The sequence below is a fragment of the Oncorhynchus gorbuscha genome, linkage group LG09 (assembly GCF_021184085.1).
Source record: "Oncorhynchus gorbuscha isolate QuinsamMale2020 ecotype Even-year linkage group LG09, OgorEven_v1.0, whole genome shotgun sequence".
Classification (NCBI taxonomy): domain Eukaryota; kingdom Metazoa; phylum Chordata; class Actinopteri; order Salmoniformes; family Salmonidae; genus Oncorhynchus; species Oncorhynchus gorbuscha.
Window position 1 is genome coordinate 81,767,440 of NC_060181.1, and position 19,559 is coordinate 81,786,998.

Consider the following 19,559-nt stretch of genomic DNA (forward strand, 5'->3'; position numbering starts at 1 on the left):
TTAAATATTACTTTTTCCCAAGCTACACACAAGTTCATACACACACACACACACACACACACACACACACACACACACACACACACACACACACACACACACACACACACACACACACACACACACACACACACACACACACACACACACACACACACACACACACACACACACACACACACACACACACACACACACACACCCTCACCCTCACCCACCCTCACCCTAAGGTTCTCGTTGAATACAGGGTTGATTGTGTTGGTCTTGATGCTGGTCTTCCTCTTGCTCTGGCGAGACTTGTCTGGGAGGAGGTAGGCCTTCACATAGCTGCCAATGGAAAAGACATTCAGCCACACTCTTCATAGGAAGACCTGTGTGCCGTGATCCATATGATCACCCCAAGGCTCCACTAAGGTTACTCTGACATACCATGAATGTCACAGTTGTTGTGGGTCACACGTCACTCATGGATTGGTTCAAGTTGAGCTGACGGTCAAGAACTGTGATGTTAAGAGGTGTGTGTTCTTTTTCAAGTGTGAATGTGTGATAATGAAGTGTGTGTAATTTCACAGTAAGCATAGGTTCTTCAGTGGCGTACTGCCTCCTGTGGCGTTCTGCATTAGCATCGAATAGCCCCCGCGATATGCAACTTTTCAGGGAAGTTAGGAACCAATATACACAGGCAGTTAGGAAAGCAAAGGCTAGCTTTTTCAAACAGAAATTTGCATCCTGTAACACTAAGATCTGGGACACTGTAAAGTCCATGGAGAATAAGAGCACCTCCTCCCAGCTGCCCACTGCACTGAGGCTAGGAAACACTGTCACCACTGATGAATCCGTGATAATTGACCATTTCAATAAGCATTTTTCTACGGCTGGCCATGCTTTCCACCTGGCTATCCCTACCCCAGTCAACAGACCTGCACCCTACACAGCAACTTGCCCAAGCCTCCCCATTTCACCTTTACCCAAATCCAGATAGCTGATGTTCTGAAAGAGCTGCAAAATCTGGACCCCTACAAATCAGCTGGGCTAGACAATCTGGACCCTCTCTTCCTAAAATGATCCGCCGAAATTGTTGCAACCCCTATTACTAGCTTGTTCAACCTCTATTTCGTATCGTCTGAGATCCCCAAAGATTGGAAAGCTGCCGCGGTCATCCCCCTCTTCAAAGGGGGACACACTCTAGACCCAAACTGCTACACACCTATATCTATCCTACCCTGCCTTTCTAAGGTCTTCCAAAGCCAAGTTAACAAACAGATCACCGACCATTTCGAATCCCACCGTACCTTCTCCACTATGCAATCTGGTTTCCAAGCTGGTCACGGGTGTACCTAGCCACGCTCAAGGTCCTAAACCCTATCATAACTGCCATCGATAAGAGACAGTACTGTGCAGCTATATTCATCTACCTCATTTACCTCTTCAACTACCTCATCACCATATTGTTATTTATTTGATTTATTTTGCTCCTTTGCACCTCAGTACCTCTACTTGCACACTCATCTTCTGCACATCTATCACACCAGTGTTAAATTTGCCATACTGCAATCATTTTGACACTATGGCCTATTTATTGCCTCCCTTATCCTACCTCATTTGCACACACTGTATATAGACTTTCTCTATTGTATTATTGACTGTATGTTTGTTTATTCCATGTGTAACTCTGTGTTGTTGTTTATGTCGCACTGCTTTGCTTTATCTTGGCCAGGTCGCAGTTGTAAATGAGAACTTGTTCTCAACTAGCCTACCTGGTTAAATAAAGGTGAAATGAAAATAAAAAGTGTGTGTGTGTGTGCCCTTACGCATCTGTGCGTTGCCTCTTCTCATCCCCGGTGGCCAGGTTGCGACACTCCTTCACCAGGACGTTAAGAGCGCCTGTCTTATAGCTGTAGCTGATGTTCAACAGCAGCTCGCCACTCACGTTGGCGTTGCCATAGTCACCAGTCTCACTGTACATACTCATCATACTGTTCAGACTGCTCTGTGAGGAGAAGAGAGGGGGGAAGAGAGGAGAGGGAGAGAGAGAATATATAGGATAAAGGGAGAAGAGAGAGGAGATGGGTAGGGAGAGAGCAACATTATTAAAAGAGTAATAGAGGAGGGGGAAGAGGGGAGAGGAAAATATCAGAATGGAGGACAGAGAAGTAGAGGATCAGGGGCAGAGAATCTGAAGAGATGAGAGAGAGAAGAGGAGAGCAAGAGTGGGGGAGAAATTAAGAATGGAGTGGAGGGAAAAGGAGGAAGACAGATGGAGGCAGGGATAGCCTTTCGTCTTTGTGCAGGTAAAAATGCAGAATGGACAGATTGAGTCATTTGGTGAGAGATTGGTCTGGCTGGGGAATGTAAAACACTAAAGTTGATCTAATTTATGTCATAGAGTGAGCCAGTATGATGAATGACCAATTTAGGCAGTCAGTGGCAGCGATGGGAGCACAGCGGCACCGATTGGTGGAAACATATTCACAATAAGTGGGGTACACACATACACAAGGAGGCAAGAACTCACAGTTTCTGCGTCTGAGTCGCCAGGAACACTGAGGTAGCCCCATTTTCTCTCTGAGCCGGGAGTAGAAGACTAGCAGCCAGAGGAAGAATAGAACCCGAGCCAGCAGGGGGAGGAGGAGAGAGAGAAGGAAGGAAGAGGGAGGAGAGAGGGAAGGAGTAGAGAGGTGAGAGAAAAGAGGAGGGAGAGAGGGTTGATACATGTGAAAGTGTAAAGAGGACAGAGACGAGAGGACAGACCCCATGTACCAGGGCAGAAACCCCAGACACGGACACAAAACTGAATCTATCAGGGTTACCATGGTGATTATCAGATGAAGCAGGACCCGATTAGAACTCATCAATGAATTAACAGAAGGACACAGCGGACAGGCTGAAAGCACCAGTAAATATCAAAGACAACTAAACACAGATGCTTCCACCAAAGCAACATATCTGGGAGCAATGGATTTCCAGTTTTAGTAGATAGAAGAGAATCAGCCTTCTGGTCTTCATATTCTTTTTTGGGGACCAACTTTTTATTTAGTGTTGTCTATTTTTAGGGGGGGGTTACAGGAACAAAACAACTATCAAAGAAATGTATACAAAGATAACCCCCAACTCAGTCCCCATCCACCCACCAGCATCCTCCCTCCCCACCCAGAAACCATGTGTCATGTACGTCATAACGAGGAGACCAAGGCGCAGACTGATTGGAATACGTCATTTTATTTCATGAAGAACACTTAAACAAACTAACGTGACGCTATAAACTAGTGCTGACATGCAACTACACATAGACAATAACCCACAAAACCAAAATGGAAATGGCAACCTAAATAGGATCCCCAATCAAAGACAACGATAAACAGCTGCCTCTGATTGGCAACCAATTCAGGCCACCACAGACCTACATATACCTAGACATACTTAAAACCCATAGATATACAAAAAACTAAACCAACCACCCTTGTCACACCCTGACTTAACCAAAATAATAAAGAAAACAAAGATAACTAAGGTCAGGGCATGACAGTACCCCCCCCCCCCCCAAAGGTGCGGACTCCCGGTTGCAACCTAAACCTATATGGGAGGGTCTGGGTGGGCATCTAACCTCGGTGGTGGATCTGGTTCTGGATGCCGCCCCCCTTCTTTACATTGAGTCTGCTCTTGTAGCACTGACCTGTGGATCATCGTCGGAGGCTCTGGACTGCGGATCCTCGCCGTAGGCCCCGGACTGGGGACCCTTGCTGCGTGGATCATCGCCGGATGTTCTGAACTGGGGACCGTCACTGGAGACCCCAAACTTTGGCCCGACGTTGAAGGTTCCGGACTGTGGCCCGTTGTTGGAAGTTCCGGTCTGTGAACTGTCGCCAGACGCTCTGGACTGGGTACTGTCGCCGGACTCTTTGGACTGCCGAGGCGCACTGTAGGCCTGGTGCCGGCACTGGTGGTACCGGGCTGGTGACACGCACCTCAGGTCGAGGAGGAACAGGACGTACTGGACTCTGGAGGCGCACTGGAAGCCTGGTGCATGGTGTTGGCACTGGTGGTACTGGAGGTCTGGAGTGTAGAGCTGACACAACCCGTCCTGGCTGGATGTTTATATTCGCACTGGGCTGTGCAGACCCACCGGAGACACAGTACGCAGAGCCGGCGCAGGATATCCTGGTCCAAGGAGGTGTACTGGAGACCCGGAGCGCTGAGCCGGCACCCTCCTTCCTGTCTGGATGCCCATTCTAGCCCGGCCAATGCGAGGAGCTGGAATAGAGCGCACCGGGCTCTACCGCATAACACGCTAGGCCTATAAAGTGCCTTCGGAAAGTATTCAGACCCCTTGACTTTTTCCACATTTTGCTAGGTTATAAAGCCTTTTTAAAGGTTTTAAATTAAACTAAATATAATATAGCCTGTTCAACTTTCTGAAACAAACAATTCACTCAAAAAAAATTGTGCAATCACTCTCCTTCCAGGCAAAGAGTGGGCGTGCATACCCATAACATGATGCAGTCAGCACTATGCTTGAAAATATGGACAGTGGTACTTAGTAATGTGCTGTATTGGATTTTCTCCAAACATAACACTTTGTATTCAGGACAAACCGTTAATTGGTTTCCCACATTTTTTACAGTTTTACTTTAATGCCTTATTGCAAACAGGATAGAATGCATGTTTTGGAATATTTTTTTATTCTGTACAGGCTTCCTTCTTTTCACTCTGTCAATTAGTTTAGTATTGTGGGGTAACTGCAATGTTGTTGATCCATGCTCAGTTTTCTCCTATCAGTGACTAGTGTTCCATTATTAAAGTGGCCAGTGATTCCATGTCTATGTATATAGGATAGCAGCCTCTAAGGTGCAGGGTTGAGTAGCCGGTTGGTAGCCGGCTAGTGATGGCTATTTAACAGTCTGATTGCTGTTTTTTAGTCTCTCAGTCCCGGCTTCTTTGAGCATGGCTATATTGCCAGGATATCAAGACAGCTGGAACAAATAGCGAGGGTTGCCATTTAATTGTTTAAAAATGTAATATTGATGATGATGTCATTGTTATCTTCAATGTTAATAACCCCATGGTGGTGAAACCAAAAGCAGGAGCCACAGGGAAACCCACCCATTGGTTGTTCCCCACCCAGAACCCCCCCACCCATTGATTGTTCCCCACCCAGAACCCCCCACCCATTGATTGTTCCCCACCCAGAACCCCCCACCCATTGATTGTTTCCCACCCAGAACCCCCCACCCATTGATTGTTCCCCACCCAGAACCCCCCACCCATTGGTTGTTTCCCACCCAGAACCCCCACCCATTGGTTGTTTCCCACCCAGAACCCCCACCCATTGGTTGTTCCCCACCCAGAACCCCCCACCCATTGATTGTTTCCCACCCAGAACCCCCCCACCCATTGATAGTTCCCCACCCAGAACCCCCCACCCATTGATTGTTTCCCACCCAGAACCCCCCACCCATTGATAGTTTCCCACCCAGAACCCCCCACCCATTGATTGTTTCCCACCCAGAACCCCCCCACCCATTGATAGTTCCCCACCCAGAACCCCCACCCATTGATAGTTCCCCACCCAGAACCCCCCACCCATTGATAGTTCCCCACCCAGAACCCCCCACCCATTGATTGTTCCCCACCCAGAACCCCCCACCCATTGGTTGTTTCCCACCCAGAACCCCCCACCCATTGATAGTTCCCCACCCAGAACCCCCCACCCATTGATTGTTCCCCACCCAGAACCCCCCACCCATTGATTGTCCCCCACCCAGAATCCCCCCACCCATTGGTTGTTTTCCACTCAGAACCCCCCCCCCCCCCACACACACGTTTCAATATATGCCACCGAAACCAGAACACCGGGCTTCAGTTATGATGAATATTACTCACAGTGTACATGAACATTATAGGAAGAATTGCTGCTATAGATATTTACTGTGTGTTTGTTTCCCTCATCCACCCCTATATTCATTCTGTTCTATTCATACAATATTTTCAAGCAGGGAGATTCACAGAAGCCAGTCACCATTCATCTCCATAATCTCTGTAATCATGGCCCTCCACCTCTGCTGTTATTGAGAGCAGAGCCCACGGCCAGAATTGATGTTGTTAGTCATGTCTGAGGTGAAATTAGAAATGTCAGACAGGCAGGAAGTGTGTGTCGCCTGTTAACCTAACAATGTCTCCGATTTGTCCTTTTTTTATGAGTGTGTTTTTGATCTCTTCTATGTTCTGGGGGGTATTTCCTATTTATTAACGTGGGAATAGTCTGTGCCCAGTGGGATGTGTGTATGTTTGTATTCTGCAGGGCTCATATGTAAAAGAGACCAAGGTCTCAAAATCGGAACTGAAGAGAGTCGGTCAATATGACTCTGTCAATCACAAAACTCAGCTAATTATTTAGTTTAGTGTTGTGAGAAAAGAAACAGAAATGTTGTTCTAAGCCAGGTTCTACCAGAGCATAGCACACATACAAAAGATAAACAGTATATATACCTGTGAGTTTAGGCACATTTTCCTGGCTCCTAGTCAATGTCTATATGTGAGCTGTGCTGTGAGCTGTGCTGTGAGCTGTGCTGTGAGTTGTGCTGTGAGCTGTGCTGTGAGCTGTGCTGTGAGCTGTGCTGTGTGTGTGTGTGTGAGACACTGCCCTGCTGTTCCTCAGCCCTGAGGTCACTGGTGCTATTGACACTGTTCACACAATGGTTTCAACACAGCCATGACTCACTCATCAATCCTCTTTATGGGCTGTGTGTGTGTGTGGCAGTAGGCCTGCCAGCATGTCTTCTTGTGTGCCAGAGCATGGCAGATACATCTTTGTGTCCATTATGTGTGTGTGTGTGCGTTTGTGTGTGTGTCTGTGTTTACTATATGGCAGGGTATTACCGTAGACACAGCGCAGCTCATGCGTCGGCTGGCGGCCTTGCTGTGTGCCGACATCAGAGCATCGATGTCCTCGTCTTTATCATTATCATCAAACTCCTAGAGAACACAAAAACCATCAAAGGAGACATCAACCAATGGAATCTCTCTGTAGATTCACAGTAATAAGGCAATACAGTGTAAACACATCCGTCAGTTTTCTGTGGCAACTTCAAATTCAATCAGACAGGTCAGGATTTAATCAGACAGGTCAGGATTTATTCAGACAGGTCAGGGTTTATTCAGACAGGTCAGGATGTAATCAGACAGGTCAGGATTTAATCAGACAGGTCAGGATTTAATCAGACAGGTCAGGATGTAATCATACAGGTCAGGATTTAATCAGACAGGTCAGGATTTAATCAGACAGGTCAGGATTTAATCAGACAGGTCAGGATTTAATCAGACAGGTCAGGATTTAATCAGACAGATCAGGATGTAATCATACAGGTCAGGATTTAATCAGACAGGTCAGGATTTAATCAGACAGGTCAGGATTTAATCAGACAGGTCAGGATTTAATCAGACAGATCAGGATGTAATCATACAGGTCAGGATTTATTCAGACAGGTCAGGATTCAATTATACAGGTCAGGATTTATTCAGACAGGTCAGGATTTAATCAGACAGGTCAGGATTCAATCATACAGGTCAGGATTTAATCAGACAGGTCAGGATTTATTCAGACAGGTCAGGATTTATTCAGACAGGTCAGGATTTTATCAGACAGGTCAGGATTTAATCAGACAGGTCAGGGTGTTAATTAGATTACTCGCTTATCACACACTGTCTTTGAGCTCTTTATGAGTGTGTATGTCTGTGTATGTGTGTGATTGTGTATTCATGTGTGTAGAAAGAACAGACAACTTAATGAAATGCTCACCTACAGTAAATACGGAGTAGTGACCCTTATGTACAGCTGTTCCACCACACAGCCTCCAGCCTTGCTACTCAGCTGCTGCTACAGGCTTTTATGTGAGGCTACACTCACTAATGAGCTCTTAACTGGGCAATAGCCCCCACAATGTATAGGCATTGATTGAAAATTAATGTTAAATCTGGTTTGTGCTCAGTGGGACTATCATTTGTTTTTCAACAGGACAATGACCCAACACACCTCCAGGCTGCGTAAGGGCTATTTGACCAAGAAGGAGAGTGATGGAGTGCTGCATCAGATGACCTGGCCTCCACAATCACCTGACCTCACCCTAATTGAGATGTTTGGGATGAGTTGGACCTCAGAGTGAAGGAAAAGAAGCCAATAAGTGCTCAGCATATGTGGGAACTCCTTCAAGACAGTTTGAAAAGCATTCCTCATGAAGCTGGTTGAGAGATTGCCAAGAGTGTGCATATCTGTCATCAAGGGAAAGGGTGGCTGCTTTGAAGAATCTCAAATATAAAATATTTTTAGATTTGTTGAACAATTTTTTGGTTACTACATGATTCCATGTGTTATTTCATAGCTTTGATGTCTTCACTATCATCCTACAATGTAGAAAATAGTTTTAAAAAATAAAGAAAAACCCTTGAATAAGTAGATGTGTCCAAACCTTTGACTGATACTGTATATACACTACCGTTCAAAAGTTTAGGGTCACTTAGAAATGTCCTTGTTTTTGAAAGAAAAGCACATTTTCTGATACTCAACTATTCTAAAGAAGGACAGTTTTATAGCTTCTTTAATCAGGACAACAGTTTTCAGCTGTGCTAACATAATTGCAAAACGGTTTTCTAATGATCAATTAGACTTTAAAATGATAAACTAGGATTAGCTAACACAACGTGCCATTGGAACAAATGAGTGATGGTTGCTGATAATGGGCCTCTACGCCTATGTAGATATTCCATAAAAAATATGCAGTTTCCAGCTACAATAGTCATTTACAACATTAACAATGTCTAAACTGTATTTCTGATCAATTTGATGTTATTTTAATGGACTTTTTTCTTCTTTTTTTGAACAGTAGTGTATTTCTCATTGTGACCTGCTGCTGCTGACTATCAGGCAGTGAGCAGGCTGTTACTGATTGAGTGCAGAGGCAGCTGAGTCAAGGAGACAGAGCAGCATGCACACGTCATGACAACTTTTTACCAGGCCATTTAGATTGGTCATTATGGAGACACCCTTTTTCCATAAAACATATTAACCATCTAGAACTGATAGAACAGAGACAATGCATAGAAAAACTACTTTAGGCGCACTAGAGCTCTTTAGATATATTCGCTCAGAGGTGGTTTAAAGTAACCTGCATTCTAATGTCAACTTTTCTTATGGAGAACAGTATCAAGCGATAAGTTTTACTCATGCTCAGTTCTAGGGTTTGGAGCGCTGTGCGGGTGGAAATTTGAAATGGAAATTATGGAACTCTCTCGTGTGCTTGTGTTATGGGGAAAAAGACCACAATGGAAATGACATGAAATGTGGAGAATACCTTCCATTTGATACAATAAATATATTGAAATGAAGATATCACTGGAGTCCTTGCAAATCAATTTGTGCCACTTGTGTAGCCTACCTGGAGCTGGCAAACATATTTCATAAATAGCCTATAACTCAGTTTGCTGTTGTAGCCTTGTGTTAAAAGTCAATCAATTATTTTTACACAGCTTAAAAATCTACCGGGCGCAGTGGCCTCTTTAACTCAGCAAGCTCTCTTTCTCGCTCTCTCAAGAAGCAACACCCACCTCTATTAGTGCCCCGTCTAATCCAATCGCATGGTTATATGCAAATACAAGAGGCCCATTTACATCAATCCAAATATCCTCTGCAGAACCCTGGGACAAGCAGGCAGAAAGAAACAGAAAGATATGACCGCGGTTCAACTGTTACTATCACAGATAGAAGGTGCTTAGTTACCAGTATCTTTGTTAATTTGGTTTGTTAAAAAAAAAGTTGACTCTGAAAACCGTATATTCAAAGACGAGTGGACAGAACAGTATATATTCATTCCCCCCGCAACTAGCACAAAACCAATGTGCCTGATATGCAGCGAGTCCATAGCGCTCGTGAAAAGTGACAATGTTAAGCGGCATTATGACACCAGGCATAGTAAATTCGATTAGACGGACCCCCTGAACACGGAGGTGAGATCAAACAAGATTAACCAACTCAAATCCCAATATGAGAGGTCCACCAATATGAGAGGTCCACCACTATGAGAGGTCCACCACTATGAGAGGTCCACCAATATGAGGTCAACCAATATGAGAAGTCCACCACTATGAGAGGTCCCCCACTATGAGAGATCCACCACTTTGAGAGGTCAACAAATATGAGAGGTACACCAATATGAGGTCAACCAATATGAGAGATCCACCAATATGAGAGGTCCACCACTATGAGAGGTCCACCAATATGAGAGGTCCACCAATATGAGAGATCCACCACTATGAGAGGTCCACCAATATGAGAGATCCACCAATATGAGAGATCCACCAATATGAGAGGTCCACCAATATGAGAGATCAACCAATATGAGAGGTCCTGCAATATGAGGGGTCCACCAATATGAGAGGTCCACCAATATGAGAGGTCCATCACTATGAGAGGTCAACCAATATGAGAGGTCCACCACTTTGAGAAGTCCAACAATATGAGAGATCCACCACTTTGAGAGGTCCAACAATATGAGAGGTCAAACACTATGAGAGGTCCAACAATATGAGAGGTCAAACACTATGAGAGGTCAACCAATATAAGAGGTCCACCACTATGAGAGGTCAACCAATATGAGAGGTCCACCACTTTGAGAAGTCCAACAATATGAGAGGTCCACCACTTTGAGAGGTCCAACAATATGAGAGGTCAAACACTATGAGAGGTCCAACAATATGAGAGGTCAAACACTATGAGAGGTCAACCAATATGAGAGGTCCACCACTATGAGAGGTCAACCAATATGAGAGGTCCACCACTTTGAGAAGTCCAACAATATGAGAGGTCCACCACTTTGAGAGGTCCAACAATATGAGAGGTCAAACACTATGAGAGGTCCAACAATATGAGAGGTCAAACACTATGAGAGGTCAACCAATATGAGAGGTCCACCACTATGAGAGGTCCACCACTTTGAGAGGTCCAACAATATGAGAGATCCACCAAAGTCCTTGTCTATTCAGTGAGAGCCCAACAACATGCAACGGAATGTTCACTGAGGATAGCTTAGGTTTTGGGAAAACACAAAAAAAACATTTTCAGACACTGAGATGGTAAAAGAATGTGTGAAGTTGCTGACACCTTGCTTGAAGGTAAACAAAAAGATGATCTGAGGGTAAAGGTCCCATTGTCAGATTCCACAGCAATGAGGAGAACTGAAATATTAGCTGAAGATTTAACTAAACTTTATTTTTCATTTTTAAATGTATTTTTTACATTTGTTTTGGGCCATTCAGTTAATAACAAATTCTTATTTACAATGATGGCCTACCCCGACCAGAGCCGGACAACGCTAGGCCAATTGTGCGCCGCCCTATGGGACTCCCAATCACAGCCGGATGTGACACAGCCTGGATGAGCCCATTCAGAATGCACCATGCTTTTCTTTAGCTGTGGATGAACCAAAAGATAACACTGATAATGCCCAGCCTCTGGTGTTTGACAGATTCTTCTAACTAAGCAAAGAAGGAATTGTGCGAGGAGCTGTTGGGCTTAAGACATCTAGAAGCACACACATGGGGAGAGGATATCCATGAGGCCGTCAACGGGATGCTGACAAAAAGGGGGATAGATCTGAAGTCAGTGGTCTCCATCACCACAGATGGAGGTCCAGCCATGAGGGAGAGGACTGGTTGCACGTTTGAAAGAGGACCACCCTGACATCATATCACTGCATCATCCATCAATCTGTCCTGTGTGCCAATCTGGGAAAATAGCATTCTGAGGCCATGACAACGATGACGAAACTGATCAACCTTTTGAGAGCAACTTCATCCCTACAACACCGCTTGCTACGAGGCATTCTGACAGAGGTCAATGCCAGTTTTGATGAGTTACAACAGCACAACAATGTCAGATGGCTCAGCCAAGGCAGGGTTTTGGAACACTTTTGGGCCATTCAGGAGGAAATCAAAGCTTTCTTATTAGAGCAAAAGAGTGACAGAGTTTTTGGAAGATGAGGAGAAGATGGAAACAGTTGCATTTTTGACAGACATTACATCACACCTTAATCAACTGAATGTTAAGCTGCAGGGACAGGACAACACATTGTGTGATATGATAACAGCAGTCCGGGCTTTCCAGAAGAAATTGGAGCTTTTCAAGAATGATCTTCAAAGAGAACTTGTCCACTTCCACCAATCTTCTGGTGCAAACGCAGGGAGACAAAGATGTTCCCAATCCTGTTGATTTCATCTAGAAGCTGATGGATAACTTCAAGGCTTGTTTTGAGGACTTCACTGTTGGAAGAGAACTGCTGCTGCTCATCCAGGACCCTTTCTTAGTCACAAAAGTGACAAAGTTGTCAAAAGAAGCAAAACAGATCTTCAGATGGGTAGATGTTGCATTACCCAATAAAATTGTTGATTAAGCTGCAAGAAAATGTGTCTTTGAAGGAGCAGGCTGGTGATTGTGACCCTGTCACTTTCTGGGGAAAGATGGTGCCTTCAGCTGCTATCCCTGTTCTCAAGAAATGGGCACTATACACCCTGACAATGTGTGGCTCCACATACAGCTGTGAATACAGCCTTCTCCACAATGAACTTTATTAAAAACAAATACCGCACCAGGTTTACCAATGAACACCTGCACTAATGTCTCAGAGTTGCTCTCACACCATTTGTGCCAAAGTTAAAACCATTGGGAGTAGACAGAAAGTGTCATTTCTCTCATTGATGCGAGGGCAAGGCCCAGAGTGACTTCTACATGAATTTTGCATGGCCCACATTGACATTCTGTGCATTCAGATTCTTATTACTGTTCAACTCGCCTTCCTTCTCCAGAAAACATGCACTTTATTTGATAAAAAATTAATTATTTAATTGAAGGCCCATGTATAATGGTGGACTTTTTAGATAGATAATTATGCAACCACTCATAATTCAGCAATGTTGATGTAACATATTCTTACATTCAAAAGAAGTAGTAATTAATAGTACTTATTAGTCTAATTTAATATATTTAATTTACATTTTATGTAACAAAATGTTTCCTAAGTCGTAGACTAAAAGCTTTTTTTCTACGCTTGTACCACAGCGCCGACAAAGGACGATGTCCATCCGGACATTTGTCACTGGACCTTCTGAAATACTAGTTGAGTATCCCTGGGCTATAGGCTGTCTGCATCTAGTTTAGCAGACAGCTAGTTTATCTAGTTTAGTTTAATTGCAATTTTCAACCCAGATTTTAGTCAGTAGCCTAGGCCTATTGAAATAACAAGTCAATCTTAAAAAATAGGCCATTTATAATAGTTTATAGTGTTAGCATCTGGCACATAATAACGGCACAAATGCCCAAAAATAGCCTAACATTCGGTTTTTGAAGTTCGTTCAAGTGTTTCTTGCACAGAGATTTTGTGATCCTCTGTCCAATTTTCATCACTCAAACTCCCCTGTCGGATATATCTATAGTTAGGCACATGCGCAAACAAGATTTATTTACAATTATAAACTGGGTGGTTTGAGCTCTGAATGCTGATTGGTTGAAAGCATGGTATATCAGACGTGTACCAGGGGTATGACAAAAACATACTTTTTACTGGTCTAATTACGTTGGTAACCAGTTTATAATAGCAATAAGGCACCTCAGGGGTTTGTGGTATATGGCCAATATTCCAGAGCTAAGGGCTATGCCCTAAGATCAGCCCTTAGCCATGGTATTTTGGCCATACATTACACCTCCTCTGGCCTTAATGCTTAATCATAGCAGTCAAAACAAGTTAAATTGGCATCCATTGATGGTAAATGATCTGGAGAGTTTAATAAGAGCGATTTATCTTTTCTCTTGTCACATATTCTTAACCTAGAATCATTATTTTGATGGAAAACCGAATTTAGCTTCTTAGCCTACATTGTTAAAAATGACATTGATATTCCTTCTTAATTCGCTCGATAAAATGATGGAAAAAGGATGAATGTAGCAACACCTCTCTTGCTGTGAAACATTTTCTTTTAGCTAGTTTTCAGACAGAACAAACACTGCAATTAGCTACGCTATGTTTCCTCGAAGAATAACCAAGACCACAGACTAAAAACAATGTTTTGTTAACCTCTTGAGCCTCTAGGGGCAGTATTTCATTTTTGGATAAAAAAACGTTCCCGTTTTAAACAAGATATTTTGTCACGAAAAGATGCTCGACTATGCATGTAATTGACAGCTTTGGAAAGAAAAAACTCTGACGTTTCCAAAACTGCAAAGATATTATCAGTGAGTGCCACAGGCGAAACCAAGATGAAACTTCAAACAGGAAATGAGCAGAATTTTTGAGGCTCTGTTTTCCATTGCCTCCTTATATGGCTGTGAATGCGCCCTGAACAAGCCTACACTTTCTGCCGTTTTCCCAAGGTGTCTGCAGCATTGTGACATATTTGTAGGTATATCATTGGAAGATTGGCCATAAGAGACTACATTTACCAGGTGTCCGCCCGGTGTCCTTTGTCGAAATTGGTGCGTAATCTTCAGCTGGAAGCATTCTTCCATGTGATTCAGAAGAGGAAGCATACTTCCACGAACAATATATCATCGAAGAGATATGTGAAAAACACCTTGAGGATTGATTCTAAACAACGTTTGCCATGTTTCAGTCGATATTATGGAGTTAATTTGGAAAAAAGTTTGGCGTTTTGATGACTGAATTTTTGTTTTTTTTTTGGTAGCAAAAAGTGATGAACAAAACGGAGCGATTTGTCCTAGACAAATAATCTTTTTGGAAAAACTGAACATTTGCTATCTAACTGAGAGTCTCCTCATTGAAAACATCCGAAGTTCTTCAAAGGTAAATGATTTTATTTGAATGCTTTTCTTGTTTTTGTGAAAATGTTGCCCGCTAAATGCTACGCTAAATGCTACGCTAGCTATCAATACTGTTACACAAATGCTTGTTTTGCTATGGTTGAAAAGCATATTTTGAAAATCTGAGATGACAGTGTTGTTAACAAAAGGCTAAGCTTGAGAGCTAGCATATTTATTTCATTTCATTTGTGATTTTCATTAATAGTTAACGTTGCGTTATGCTAATGAGCTTGAGGCTGTATTCACGATCCCGGATCCGGGATGGCTAGTAATCAAGAGGTTAAGAAACTAAGCTAGTTAGTAAATGGTTAAACTCATAACGCACATTTAAACAGAACCTCAGTTAACATGCTAACATCAATTTACCAGACTCAACTGACAGCATCGCCATGCAAAAGTTAAATGTAGTCTGGGTGCTGCATAAGGGGCACAAGGGTAAAATACAGGTATACATCATTTTAATAGCAGGATACTGTAAAGTCCATTATACCTCTGAAGAGTATGAATTAGGCTGTTTGAGAATGTTTGAATCCTAAGCAACCTGCCTACACAATACAAACATAGCTACTGTAGTAGGTCAAAACTGTGTGCAGGAAATCCCTGGTAGAGCATGGGTGGAATAGGCATTGTGGTGCTTGTGAATTTCCTTTATTTTTTGGCTTCAGACCAATGCCTATTCTCACTTAAAAAGTAGTTTGGGGTTTCTAATAGCTTAGAGGAAGTCAACTGTACTGTGCACTATCTGTATGTATCAAAGATCATGGTTATGTTGCCATAGAGATGGACACAAAATATGTTGACTTATTTCCGGGGTAAGGTGTGTGGGTGGTGTGTGGTGATGGACAAGAGGTGTGTGTGTGTGTGTGTGTGTACCGTGTCATTGAGCCCAGGAACGGAGCGGCTCCTCAGGCTGAGGGCCTCATCACTGGCAGAACCAGGAACAGACAGGTCCAACTCAGAACGACTACGATCTACAGAGAGAGAGAGAGATGGAGAGAGAGAGAGAGATGAGAGGAGGAAGTGACAAGGTATTCCCTCCCCACAGCCACACATAAAGACTGTTATTTCCAGTTATTTCACAGCTATGCCTAATGGCACTAATTGGAGTTGTTATGAAATGCTAACATGTGACAGAGGACCATATGCTGCTACAACAGCCATCTGCTACCAGGGGAAGATGAGAAAAGTGTTTGAGTGGCGAAAGGGAGAAAGACAGAAAGGGAGAAGAGAGAGGAAAGAGAAAGAGTAGAAGAGGAACAAGAGCAGGGGAGTATGTGAGTGTAAGAGAGAGATTAAGAGAGGTCTATAGTGAGAGAAAGAAAGAAAGAGTGAGGAAGAGAGGAGTATGAGGAGAGAGAGATAAATAAATAGAGAGAGAGGGATAAATTCACAGAGCTAGAGAGAGACATGGTGGAGCTCAGAGAGCAGTCCACACAATCCAGACAGAACAAACCCACAAAACAGACCAGCACAACAACAACCCCCCAACAAGACCCGGAGGGCAGAAGTTGGAGATGGACGGCTGGCTGAGAGAGCTGGCTGCTATATGACTGAGGTGAGAGAACTTATGGAGACACACACGGTACTGAACGAGGTCAGAAAGCTGAGGTGTGACAGAGAGCAGTACACTCCCCCAGAGAAGCCAGCAGAACAGCCCACCTCAGACCCGGACCACAACCTCAACACCACAATGGGATAGACAACACAGGACCCACCAACCCAACAGACCCCACCCCCTCCTGTCAGCTCTCCTGATAGCCCTCCTGACAACCCCCCCACATCCACTGAGGACACACAAAAGCCAGAGATTGTGCTCCTCATTGACTCAAATGGCAAATACATTCAAGAGGATAAACTTTTTCACAAACACAAAGTGGCTAAACTCTGGTGCCCAAACACTAGGCATGCCCTGGAGCTGTTGTCAGAGGACAGACTAGAGTCCCCCAGCAACATCATAATTCACATGGGCAAAAATGACCTGAGGTCCCAGATGGAAAGGGTGGCAACAGCACGGGAGCAGCTCTGTCGGACGCTGAGTATGTACATAGTCAATGGTAGACTTCAAGGGGACTCCTATGGTAGGTACACCTCTAGCTCATCTCTTGGCAGTAGTACTGTAGAGTATTTTATCACTGACCTCAACCCAGAGTATCTTAGAGCGTTCACAGTCAGTCCACAGACACCCCTATCAGATCTCAGCAAAATCACACTCTACTTGAACAGAGCTATGCTCAATCCTGAGGCTTCAAAGCCAAAGGAACTGAATAATATTAAGAAATGCTATAGATGGAAGGAAAATAGTGTGGAAACATACCAAAAAACAATTAGGCAACAACAAATTCAATCCCTTCTAGACAATTTCCTGTAATAGTGAAGGTGTAAACTTGGCAGTAAAAAACCTAAGCAGTATATTTGACCTCTCAGCTTTCCTATCAAATCTAAACATTTCAAGCAGACAACCTAAGACAAGAACAATGACAAATGGTTTGATGAAGAATGCAAAAGCCTAAGAAAGAAATTAAGAAACATATCCAACATAAAACATAAAGATCCAGAAAACCTGAGCCTTCAATGTGGTGAATCACTAAAATAATACAGAAATACACTACAGAAAAAGAAGGAACATCACGTCAGAAATCAGCTGAATGTATTTGAAGAATCCATAGAATCGAACCACTTCTGGGAAAATTGGAAAACTCTAAACAAACAGAGATGTATGGATAAACCACTGCTCCAATCCTTTTGGCCTTACAACAAAGAACAAACAGCAAAAACATATACATGATCAAATAAAAAAAATTGAATAAACTATTAAAGACTACCAGAACCCACTGGATTCTCCAATTACATTGAATGAACTACAGGACTAAATAAAAACCCTCCAACCCAAAAAGGCATGTGGGTGTTATGCAAGTGAGTGAGGACCCAAAAGCGACTTAACAGAAACTGAGTTTATTTAAGTCCAAACAAAAATAACATAATCCTCAATCCTTTACAGGAAATGTCCAAACGGGGATAACAGAAATCCTCTAGTAGTAGAGGGGAATTGCAGGATAAGCGGCAACCGACTGCAGGTCCCTTCGGGTAGGCGCGGGCCGTAGCTGACAGAGACACCTGCTCACACGCAGCATCTGATGATAGGCAAAACACGACAGGACGGAACAAGAACACAGTAAACAGCAAACAAGTATCCGACAAGGACAGAAGCAGAAACAGAGAGAGAAATAGAGACTTAATCAGAGGGCAAAATAGGGGACAGGTGTGAAAGAGTAAACGAGGTCGTTAGGAGAATGAGGAACAGCTGGGAGCAGGAACGGAACGATAGAGAGAGAGAGGGATAGAGAGAGGGAAAGAAACCTAATAAGACCAGCAGGGGGAAACGAATAGAAGAGAAAGCACAGGGACAAGACATGACAATATATGACAATACATGAAATGAATTGAAATGAAATGATAAAATATACAAACCACAAATTCCAATTGGCTATACTTAAACTCTTTACCATCATCCACAGCTCTGGCATCTTCCCCAATATTTGGAACCAAGGACTGATCACCCCTTTCCACAAAAGTGGAGACAAATTTGACCCAAATAACTACCAGGGATATGTGTCAACAGTAACCTTGGGAAAATCCTTTGCATTATCATTAACATCAGACTTGTGCATTTCCTCAGCGAAAACAATGTACTGAGCAAATGTCATAATGGCTTTTTACCAAATTACCGTATGACAGATTTCTTTCCACAGTGCCGGGGGGTGAGACAGGGATGCAGCTTAAGCCCCACCCTCTTCAACATATATATCAACGAATCAACGAACAGTCTGCAGCACCCAGCCTCACCCTAATGGAATCTGAAGTCAAATCTCTACTGTTTGCTGATGATCTGGTGCTTCTATCACCAACCAAGGAGGCCCTACAGCAGCACCTAGATCTTCTGCACAGATTCTGTCAGACCTGGGCTCTGAAAGTAAATCTCAGTAAGACAAAAACAATGGTGTTCCAAAAAAAGGTCCAGTTGCCAGGACCACAAATACAAATTCCATCTAGGGACTTCTATGCCATCAAAAGGGACATAAAATTTGACATACCAATTAAGATCTGGCAAAAAATACTTGAATAAATTCTAGAGCCCATTGCAATTCATGGTTGTGAGGTCTGGGGTCCTCTCATCAACCAATAATTCACAAAATGGGACAAACACCAAATATCCTCTGTGTACAATGTAAAACACCAAATAATGCATGCAGAGTAGAATTTAGCCGATACCCACTAATTATCAAAATCCAGAAAAGAGCAGTTAAATTCTACAACCACCTAAAAGGAAGCGATTCCCAAACCTTCCATAACAAAGCCATCACCTACAGAGAGATGAACCTGGAGAAGAGTCCCCTAAGCAAGCTGGTCCTGGGGCTCTGTTCACAAACACAAACACACCCTACAGAGCCCCAGGACAGCAGCACAATTAGACCCAACCAAATCATGAGAAAACAAAAAGATAATTACTTGACACATTGGAAAGAATTAACAAAAGAACAGAGCAAACTAGAATGCTATTTGGCCCTAAACAGAGAGTACACAGTGGCAGAATACCTGACCACTGTGACCAACCCAAAATTAGGGAAATCTTTGACTATGTAGAGATGAGCATAGACTTGCTATTGAGAAAAGCCGCCGACGGCAGACCTGGCTCACAAGACAG

The 19,559-nt window shown here is 43.4% G+C and overlaps 2 protein-coding genes across 4 annotated transcripts in view; one reads left to right on the forward strand and one right to left on the reverse strand.

Moving 5' to 3' along the window:
- LOC124044151 (cystathionine beta-synthase-like) overlaps positions 1-19,559 on the forward strand; it is an 882,911-nt gene that overhangs the window by 516,065 nt on the left and 347,287 nt on the right. The gene's annotated exons all lie outside the window — the stretch shown is intronic.
- Positions 1-19,559, reverse strand: part of LOC124044148 (synaptotagmin-like protein 5) — an 89,808-nt gene that overhangs the window by 1,814 nt on the left and 68,435 nt on the right. For 2 of the 3 annotated variants that reach the window (XM_046363637.1, XM_046363636.1), the window contains exons 8-12: positions 15,731-15,828; positions 6,877-6,972; positions 2,516-2,584; positions 1,812-1,990; positions 225-327 (exon numbers count right to left, since the gene is read on the reverse strand). In XM_046363637.1, coding sequence (XP_046219593.1) covers positions 225-327; positions 1,812-1,990; positions 2,516-2,584; positions 6,877-6,972; positions 15,731-15,828 — 545 coding nt within the window. The remainder of the gene's footprint in view (positions 1-224; positions 328-1,811; positions 1,991-2,515; positions 2,585-6,876; positions 6,973-15,730; positions 15,829-19,559) is intronic. The other variant, XM_046363638.1, reaches the window with a different exon arrangement.